This window comes from Pteropus medius, unplaced genomic scaffold (assembly GCF_902729225.1).
Source record: "Pteropus medius unplaced genomic scaffold, Ma_sr-lr_union100, whole genome shotgun sequence".
Classification (NCBI taxonomy): Eukaryota; Metazoa; Chordata; class Mammalia; order Chiroptera; family Pteropodidae; genus Pteropus; species Pteropus medius.
Window position 1 is genome coordinate 35,219,615 of NW_024354875.1, and position 10,186 is coordinate 35,229,800.

The 10,186-nt window shown below is 54.2% G+C and overlaps 1 protein-coding gene across 1 annotated transcript in view; it reads right to left on the reverse strand.

The window, feature by feature from the left end:
* The window catches only part of EVX2 (even-skipped homeobox 2), a 6,497-nt gene extending 1,169 nt beyond the window's left edge, over window positions 1-5,328 (reverse strand). Inside the window, exons 1-3 of the mRNA XM_039855391.1 lie at window positions 4,716-5,328; window positions 3,507-3,793; window positions 1-2,197 (exon numbers count right to left, since the gene is read on the reverse strand). The exon at window positions 1-2,197 is cut by the window's left edge and continues 1,169 nt beyond it. Of these exons, the coding sequence (XP_039711325.1) occupies window positions 1,475-2,197; window positions 3,507-3,793; window positions 4,716-5,142 (1,437 nt within the window). The 5' untranslated portion in view covers window positions 5,143-5,328 and the 3' untranslated portion in view covers window positions 1-1,474. The remainder of the gene's footprint in view (window positions 2,198-3,506; window positions 3,794-4,715) is intronic.
* Window positions 5,329-10,186: the final 4,858 nt, after the last annotated feature.

Here is a 10,186-nt window from a genome sequence, read left to right on the forward strand (position 1 = left end):
ATTCTATGCACCAAGAACAATGTTTTATGTACCGAGTCTCTTATCCGTCTCTCCTAATGACTTCCCTTAGCGGGTTGTTAGTACTTGACAGCAGGTCTCCGTGCGGGGAACTTTTCTCCAATTCCACATTCAAAGGAGGTCCATCAGAGAGCATGATTGGCAATTTTCGTCATAATCTGCACATTATTAGCATCAAAATTGACGTGGCAGTTAACACTGGTGGGTTTTGATGTGCCTTTCTTCAAGTCCAAGGAAACCCCTCCAGTAGCCGGGGTTGGCAGAACGGGTCTCAACAACGCAGCGGTGGCTTTGCAGAGGCGAAGGCGCAATAGACACGCGTGAGAAATATGCCAAGAACCATTTTACCAGAGGAATAGGAAAGCGAGAAGGGAAAGGCGTGAGGGGAATAGAGTCTGAACTCATAAAAGTGTCTGAGGAAATGGTTCAGGATAATAGCATATATCTAGAGATTCAAGTATTTCCCAGATGGGGTGGAACCCGGTAGTTGAAAAACTGAGCTGAAAACGCTTCTTCAAATACTCCAGCGATCTGTTAAACTTGCCCTTCCCTTCCCTTCGTTTCCCTTTCCTTTCCTGGCCAGGCTGTGGCAACCTCATTAGCCATAACTTCTTGCATAAATGTACAAGACGCCTCCATCCAAAACCAAAAATCAAAAGAGAATGGTGGTGAGCCGAGAGAGAGGAGGCGAGGCCGCCACCTCTTCCCACCTCTGCTTTGTCCTTCCAGAGGAAGGCGGCCACAGTCCTATCGGCCTTGCTCCCGCACGCAGAAAAAAATCTCACAAACACCCGCAGCAGCCAGCGCTCTCCATCCGCCCTCCTGACATTTCTCCTCAGACCTCCATTCTTCCAGTCTCCTCAGATAGGGCGCCTAACAAGCTCAGGCTAAGAGAAAAATTGCCACCTTCCCTTACTCTCGTTTAAAGAAAAGAACAGGGATGAAAGAAAAAAGAGCAGCAGCAGGAACCTCGGGGGTGACATTCCCTCCCGCACAAAGCACTAGCGCACACCTTTCCCTTCTCTCTTTGTTGTGGTTCTCCGTTGCTTCTGGCCACGTGGTTCAGCCGAGTAACCCGGGCCTGAGGGCTTACAGCCAGGGCCCCAGACCCCAGAGGAATGGTTTGAGAGAGAGGGGATTGTCTTCGGGGAGACCAAGAGCTCAGGACAGAGGCGGGACGCGCAGCCTGGGCGGCGGGAAACATACTTAGAGAAGGGGAGGTGGCTGGGTAGCAAATACAAAAATAGAAATATTTAGGGGACGCCCGACAGACTTTCGCGCCAGGTCTTTCCCCCCAATTACCGCAGGTTCCCTTCAACCTCCCGCGCCGGGGCGCCCCCTGGCGGCAGCTTTAGCAGCGGGCAGCGCACAGGGAACGTGGGCGCACAGAGGGCGTGGGGGGCGCTCAGGGGACACCCGGAGCGGCGGGCACGGCCCCCTGGCGGCGGCGACGTAGTTATCTGGTGAGCGGCGCCTCGTCTCTCTGGTCTGGCGGACTCACGGCGGTCTTGCTAAGCACAGCGGCTGAGTAGGGCAGGAAGCCGCTCTCGGAGCGGGGCGCCGCGGCGCTACAGCCGAAGTCCGAGGCGCCGGCGGCCCCCGCGCCGCCGCCGCCGCCACCCCCGCCACCCCCGCCGCCACCCCGGGACCCCAGAGCCGCGGCTGCTGCTGCTGCGGCCGCCGCCGCGGATTGACTGCTGTGGCAACTGAGGCACGAGCAGGGCGCAGAACCGCCGCTGGGGGGCGCCCCGGCCGCTGCGGCCGAAGAGGCCGCAGCCGCAGCAGCTGCTGCAGCCGCGGCAGCGGAGGCCGCGCTGTTGAGCCCCGCGGCGGCTGCGGGCGTCTGGTAGAGGCCCGGGTGGCGGAAGCTGCACAGCAGCTCTGGCCGCGAGTAAGGGTGCGAAAGGGCACGGAAGGTGTCCAGCGGGCGGATGGAAGTGGCGAAGGGCGATGAGGCCGCGGCCGCAGCTCCGGAGGCCGCAGCAGCCGCTGCCGCAGCCGTGACGCCCACGTGCGGATAGTAGTGCAGGGGCACGTGCGAGTGGAAGGGGTAGGGCAGGCTTCCGGTGGCGGCCGCGTGCGTCATCATGTAGGTGTAGAAGCTGGGGTCGGCCGGGTGCGGCCACGACATGGCCAGGCGCTGCCGCTTGTCCTTCATGCGCCGGTTCTGGAACCACACCTGCGGGGAGAGCCGCGCCGCGGCCCGAGTTAGGGAGCACCTGGAGGCCCCAGCCGGCGTCCAGGGCCTCCCTGCCCCTCCTGGACCTCTGGAAGATCTGGCCTACCCACCTCTGACCGGGCCCAGCTCCCAGTCCCCTCTGCTCTCCCAGCTGGCACGGTGTGGGAGGCAGTGTGCCCCGCCGTGGGCACACCTTCCTTAGCGAAGAGAGACTTCTCTCCTGTGTTCGACTGCTGCGGCTCCTCACGCTTCTATTCCCTTACTTTGTGCTGCGGTTTTTCGTCCCAACCCAACTTTTCCTTTCCTTCCCGCCACCCGCCGGTGCCCGGCTTCGCTGAGCACTGGTCTCTCAATCCCAGGATTTGCACAGGGATTGTATGCTGCCTTTAAAGAGAGGCTGCGGCGGCAGCTTTTATAAATAAAAGGTCGCCTCGCGAGGTGTTGAGTCCTCTGAGCTGCAAAGACCTGCCCCAAGGGGCATGGGTCCGATTTTGAAATTGAAGGGATGATTTTGTTGGAATCATTTGCCTCCAGTGAGCGGCAGGAGTAACATCCTCTGAAACTGGGAAGGGGACTTTTCTACCCCTCCCAACCCGGTATCTAATTAAGACATCATTCATCACAACTTTAAATTAAAGAAAGCCCGAGCAAACCGAACGGAGACTTCCACACCTCTCCCCTATCCCACCGAGTTTCCTCTTTTTGTAGCGTGTCGGGTTCTCCGTGAAGTGTTCACCAAGTCGCCCTACCTCCCATCTCTCTCTCCCGGACGTATAATAAAATTAATTATCTAAAATATATAAATAAGGACAATTTCATTGCGTTTTTCCCTCAGGAGTTTGCCCTTTACCCGGTCTCCAGGAGAAAAATGTTTAGGAAACTACTTTCTCAACCTAATCGATTTTAAGAACATAGTATTCCTTTCTCTGCGTTGCAACGATTTATGTGAAAATAAATCTCCAAGATCAAGAGCAAATGAAAAGTTTCACGTCTGGTTTGTACCAGAGGAACAAGGATGAGCTGGTTCTGCCGCCAAGGGGAAAGTGCGGCCTTGGACATGGGCTAGGGGCACCTGGGCGTACGCGAGCGTTCGCTGCATCGGCTCCGCCATTCCGGGGCCTTCCCAGGTCAGCCAGACCTGCCGACCCTTCGGATTCGGCAGCTGAGAAATAGATATGCCAATTTCTTCGGTGACTCTCTCTGACGGGTTTTCAGGCCCTAGCTAAATCTAGCCACCCAGAAAGGAGAAACAAAAATCAATCTAGAGACCCCGAGGGAGGCTGGAACGGGCGCGTGCTGGAATCGATACCTTGATGGTGGTTTCGGGCAGGTTGAGCGCAGCGGCCAGCTCGCACCGGCGGGGCCGCGATACATAGTTCTCGCGGTAGAACTCCTTCTCCAGTCGTGCGATCTGTTCGCGGGTGAACGCCGTGCGGTAGCGCCGCACCTGATCTGCGCCAGAGCTGGAGCCGCCCAGCGCCGCTCCGCCGCCGCCGCCGCCGCCGCCGCCGCCGCCGCCGCCTCCATGCAGGCTGCCGAGGCCGGATCCCGAAGCGGACGTTGTAGCGCCCGCGGCCGAACCGCTCTCGGCGTACCCTGGCAAACAAACGGCCAGCAGCGCTTAAGTCACTGTAGGGCCGAGATCCCTGCGCTAGGGCTGTGCGCGGATGGGGGCAGCCGGGAGAGGAAGGCGAGGCGCTGCCTGAATTGATGGGGTCTGTCATGCTTACAAATTGTTGCCGTTAATGGAATCAATAAAGTTTGGAGAGCACTTCATAACCAAATAATAGGAACTCAATTGGGGTGTTTGTTTTTTTTTTTTTAAATCATTGGAAAATTTCAACTTGGGAGGAAAATTAGCCAAGGGAAAATGCCTACATGTAAGCGCAGTTTCGTCAGCTCTGGATTTGCCATGGTCTGGAGACCACAGGGCAGCTTTCTGTATGGCTTCTAACCTTTCTTGAACAGTCTTTTGAGTTTGTTTAAAATTTTAAGATCGAAAGCCAGAAGCCGCTCAAACCGGGAACCATTAGGGGGTGGACTCTACTTTTCAACTCTTTCTCCCGCTGACCCAAGCAAGTCTCCCAGAGGCTCCCGGAGAGGCTCCTTTACAGAGAACACTCCCTCGACTTGGCCTTAGGGGCTCCGAGGCAGCGGGGTTCATAGCAGCTGCCCAGGGCACTCTTCCCCAAGCGCGACTCAGCAGCTGGCTAAGGGGCCGGTTGACTCGCACCGGCTTTTAGAGAAGCGCGCAGAAACATTTTCTCGGACTCATGAGCGAGGGAAGGCCGGCCCGCGGACGGGCCTGGAGACCCAGGCCTGCACCTCTCTGGGAGACTCAATGATCCGAGATGGAGGGCACAGTCCCCTGCATGCGTCCCACCCCTGCCTGAGCCAGCTCTTTGCAACTTGCTTGCGGAGGGTTGGAGAGGGGCGAAAGCACCGGGAAGGGCCGGCAGCGGCCGCAGAGAAACAGGGAGGATGGGATTGGAGAGCGCGGCGCAGGCGGCGAGGTTACCTTTGCCATTGTTTTCCTTGAGCTGCGCGGCGCCGAGGCCGCTGGGGGAGCGCAACGCGGAGCAGCCCACCTCCACGTCGCTGTTCATGTCCGCCTCGGCGGTCGTCTCCGAATAATGGCCAGGCTTTTTGCGGCCCTCCGTGGCAGAGGCGATTTCGGAGGAGACGGTGCTTTCGCTGCCCGGGTGCTGCAGGTTGAACAAAGTGTCTATTTCGAATTTGCCCTTGGCAGGGAGGTCTCCCAGAGCGCTGTGCAGGGGGGCGGACGGCAGGCGCGGGCTGAGGCGAGCCGGGTGCTGCGAATTTTCCAGGGCCTCGAGTACAGCATTGCCAGCCGAATCCGACAAATTGGAGAACCTCTTGCCGGCCGTGGGGCTGTGCAGCCCTCTCTCCATCAGAATCATCTCTTTTCTTATTCTTTCCATCATCTCAGCTTTCTAAAAAATGTCACAGTGGCCCGGCTGTCCCGTCCTAATGATGGGCTGCGCCAAGGGCTAATTCTCATTCAGCCCCAGCAAGCGCCTCTAAATATTATTATCTCTTTTGGAGGGAGGCGGAAAAATTGTGGGATGCCAGAGCGAGGGAATGACTGGTCAAAATGACCCATACATCCTTCCGAGCCCGAGATGTCATTCATCAAAAAGTAGCGCTCGCTCGTCATTAAGGTACGAATGACGCCGTTCGAATAATCATTTATTGTAACAGGTTTATAAGCAAATAAATACACGTTCCTGTCAGTGGGTAATGAAGGCGGCTTCGGAGCAGACAAATAGATCCAGGTAGGAGACGAGAAGAGACAAGAAGTGAGGAGGAAGGCTCCGGTCCTTTGCCCGCTTAGAGCCGGTTCTGCTCGCCCGGGGGTTTGGCCTCGGGGGTGAAATTGACAGTCTGATTAATAGAGCGCTCCGCGGCACATTTCCCCCTTCATTTAGGGGCATCATTACGCTCTCAGTTTGCTGGGTTGCCCCTTAGGTCCTAATCATGCGGCGCCTTCCTCATTTTTCCTCGGACACAGATACGTGTTAAATAATAGATAATGCTTTGATTTTCCAAAGTAGATCGTCGGGAAGATTAAAAAAAAAAAAAACATTTACAAGCGGGAGGAGGGTGAGGAGTGCAAGGGGGAGGATGTACGGAGAGTTGCATAAGGAGACCTTGCGCTCCTGCCTGGAGTACTTATCTTTGAATTTCAGAACCAAATGTGTATTTTATTTAACAAATAGGACGCCGACTTGTCTCTCTCACCCACTTCGCCTCATCCTGGCTGTTTTTCTCCCGCCCGGGTGGGGGGCGGGGGGAGAGACAGAGAGAGAGAGAGAGAGAGAGAGAGAGAGAGGTGTCTTGATCTTGTAGACTTTTGAAAGCAGTTTAGTGCTACGTGGCTGGGGAGGTGCGTTGGGCTCGCGCCTCCAAACGGAAATCATTAGGTCCTCTCCGATTTTTTAACACCGTTTGCAGAGTGAATTCTGAACTTAAAGTCCTGGGTTTTTTACTTTTATAATCTTGCTGATGGATAGGCTTCTCGCCTGCGCATTTTCCCTGGGGGAAATGAACTCGGCTGGACGATTTCATAGCAGAATTCGACAGCTAACTTTAAACACAGTCGCGATTTACAGCGCCATATGGGCCGCCCAAATCTACTTTTTATGTTGCCAGGTTTCCTTCCCTCCCCCCGCCCAATCTAATCAAATTCTTTGTGGCAAAGTTGCCGGATTTGGGGATGATTTCGAGGTCAATCAGGGGAAAGAAGAGAGCCTCCTTCTCTTACCATCCCGCTGCCTTGCCTTCTCCACTCAGCTCTGCTTCTCTCCTTCCTCCCTTCCCCCACCCCAGCCCTTACCTGTGGCCCGGGGTATTCCCCGCACTCAGTCCGGGCGCCGAGAGTCTCCGACCAGTCTTGCTGCAGCTCATCACAGCCTGAGTTTGGCGGCTGAGCCTTTTGGCGATAATTTTGATGGTCATAATGACGCCGGTGGCAACCATTTTAACGAAGATCAATCTTTACTCAAGGCCGTTGAGCTTCTCCTCCCGCGCTTGCGCCCCACCCTGCCCTGACCCTCAATGCACTGTGCAGGTCCGCCAGCCAGCAGCCAAGGGGAGCGATCCGCGGCAACCGCAGGGGACAAGAGAGAATAGGGACCGGACAGGTAGGGCGGCCTGACAGCTTCCAAAGTGGCCGAGAGACCCTGGCAATCTGGGCTCTGGGCGCGGGTCCTGCATCCCGCCTCAGCACCAACCCATACCCCAACCTAAGCCCCCCCTTTCCTCCCTGCCGCCACACCCAGCACATCAGGGTGTGTTAGGGGCAAACCCAGGATCTATTTGTCCATCTCTCTGTTGGCGCTTTCCTTTTAACCTTGGACCCGTTGGGGGCGCGTCAGGAATGTGAGGGGAGGCGAGGTGTGAAGTATATTTATATACATTTATATACACAGTCAATGCCAAAAGTTTCTCTCCATTTCCCCTCGGCGCCAACTTATTTCAACAACGCGAGCTTTGCTTAGAAAATCAATTCCACCTCTTTAAGGTAGTAAACGGAGTTCTCCCCCAAGGTGAGAAATGAAAAGCTAGATAGGCACGTGGTGGCTGGGGATGTGAGAAGGGGTACGCGGTGCGCTTCGAAAACCAAGAGGAGGACTTGACACAAAGTCCACCTCCGCCTCTGCCCCAAAGGCCACCCAACTCTGAGTACTACAAGCCCTTCTCGGGCTGTCTTTCTGGCCATTCATGCGGTCAGCTCAGCCTCGCTGATGCCCCCACCTCTCCCTCCCTGCTCTGGAGTCCAGGAGCCCAGCTCCACCACCCCTAGCAGGCTATGCCCCGCGGAAGGGAGTCGTTGTCCCAGGAACCTGGGAAGGGTACCCCCAAATGTCTTTGGGGACTGAATAAGACATCTCGTCTAGGATCGGGTTGCGGGGGAGGCCTGGCGGCGGGGACAGGGGTGGATGGGGGGCGGTTCTGGCCGAGGCGCGACCTGGGCGGAAGTCGCGGATGTCTTTATTGCTGTCGTTTGGCGCCCCCGTCTGTTTTCCTCGCGGTTTCGGCGACTGTGAGCAGTTTTCAATCACAGAAGCCGCCGCTGGAGGCTAGGGTGCTGACGGCGACTCCTTCCTACATCCAGTCAATGGGTCTCCCACTTCCTCCCTTTCTCTGGGACCCCGCACCTCGGGTCCCAAAGCCTGTGCCGTTGAAAAGGGAAAACATCATTTCTCGGCAACACCTTTATTCATTAGTGGTTTTGAAAACTATTTTACACCTTTTAAATAACACGAATATTTTGTATTCTAGCATGTTTATTATGAAAGGTATCTTCGAGACTGTCAGGGAAACTACTCACAGTAAAAGGCACCTATTATTTTTCACTAAACTGCATTTAGCAGACAATGTTTCATGGGAAACGGTGAAGGTTCCATTACAATATTTAAAGCCCTTTAATTATTTAGATTCCACACCTACTAGTAGTAGCAGTATTGGCCAACTTATACATAGCTTTTACTCTGAAATTGCAAGTGCTTTTTACATATACTATCTCACCTAAGGCTCATGGGCAACTTTAGAAATTGATTGTCTTATTTATCCCTTTCTCAGCCATGAGAAACTTTCCACAAAGAGAGGTCAGAGGATTTGCTCCTGTTTTAAATTTACCTGATAATATCCAATTTATAAGGTATTTAAAAGCTTTGGGCAGCATTTTTACTTGACTTTCTGATTTTGCATATGTCTTCTTTAAATTCAGTCTTACCTGGAAGACATTGAGCCTATGTAGGGTAATAAGAAGATTAACACAGTTCTGTTCCTGTTTATTATTGAAATGCCCAAACCTTGCACCTCTCCCAGGAAGATAATGCTGAAAGTGGGAACAGGTCGGTCAAATGTCCTCGTTCTTTAGACACAGCTTTTGGGGCCATCAAGGCCTCCCGCCCACTACCAAGGTACAGGACAATAAAACAAAAGAAGTGTCTACCAAACATCTGCATGGTTGGACAGGAACTTTTAAGATCCATTGCAGGGTGAGGGTTCAAGGAGGACTTTCTCCAAATGGACTAAGAAGCACCTTTTGCTCAAAAGGAGGAATTACATGAAAGAGGCCTAATTTTTTTGTTGTTGTTGTTAGGCTTTCAGAATAACTATTTGTTTTTTGAGCAGTAGCGGGTTCTCCATTTTTGGCCTTCCACTGAAGATAAAAATTTGTCCAGGCTCCGAAGGCGAGAGGCGCCCTGTCCACCGGTGCTTGGCTCTCATTTTCCACTCGTAAGGCTTCGGGGAAACGGGACCAAAATCCCACGGGCCGGCATTGGGACGCAAGTTCGCTCAAGGACTTGGGCCGCTGGGTGTGGTGGCACAGCTGGACAGCTAGAGCCTGGGCTGTGAAACCCAGGTACATTTTCTTTAGGCTAAGTGCGATTCCCACGGCTTGGAGGTTTCGGTTTATAAGGGAAGACGCTGGTCTGGGGACTCCAGGCCAGACTCCGTACTGGCAACTTTTTGCTGCCATCCCTGGCAGGCCAGCCTCAAGCTGTCTCTCCCCGGTCCTCTGGCTGTTTCTATTTCTTCTCTCTCTTCCTCTGCAATCTCTTGCCCCTCCGGGAACAGCTATGGGTGGAGGGTGGAGGGGTAATTTCTCACTGAATTCTAGGGCTACTCTGACACGCTGCCTGCCTGAAGTTCGTGAGCCCTGAGACGCAACAGGAAAACTTGCAGGGACATCTAGCGCCAGGCCTGGGGAACTGCGCGCCGCCTATCCAGGAAGCTAAGCCTGACCACTTGTCCCTTCCCCTCCCTCCCTGCGCCCCTCTGCCGCCCGCCCCCGACTCTGCCCCTTGGTGTTTGGGCATTTCTCTAACCTTCATCCGTGTGCCCTGAGGGTAACCACACATTGAATTCTCTGTGGAGACACTAGGTTCTGCCGAATTGGGGGAAAAGGGGGGCTGGAAGCGGGAGTGGAGGCAGAGAGAGAGATTGATTTCCTTTCGTCCCAAAGAGTCGACAGAGTGAGCACTTTCTGGACTTCAATTAACAATGACATTGCTAGATAAGTGTATTTCCAGGACAATCCCACACCTTGAGATGTTGGACAAAACAGTAGAAAAGTGTTTGCGGTCCCAGCTTTCGTTTTGCAAAAAAAGCAACCAGTTACCAGGGTCTCCTGCTCTGGGCCCACCCCTTCAGCACCCCCTTTGCTGGAGATTAGTGCTTCTAGTGAGAGAGAAGACTCTCCCTGTGCATAATTCCCGCCAGGACTGGAGGAGTTTTCTCCATCTCAAACAAGGGCCAGCTGCCCTGTGGGAGGCAAATCTGGTTTTACCAAGTAACTCTTCCGGTGAAGAAGGTTTTCTTTGTTGCAAACAATTTGCATTTAATAAAACCTAACTGTGTTGTTAAATGCAAACAAAATAAATCTCAGACATAGAAAGTCCTCAGACTCAGAATTCCACTGTCTAGCTTTTGCTAGAGACTCCCTTCTTTGCCCTA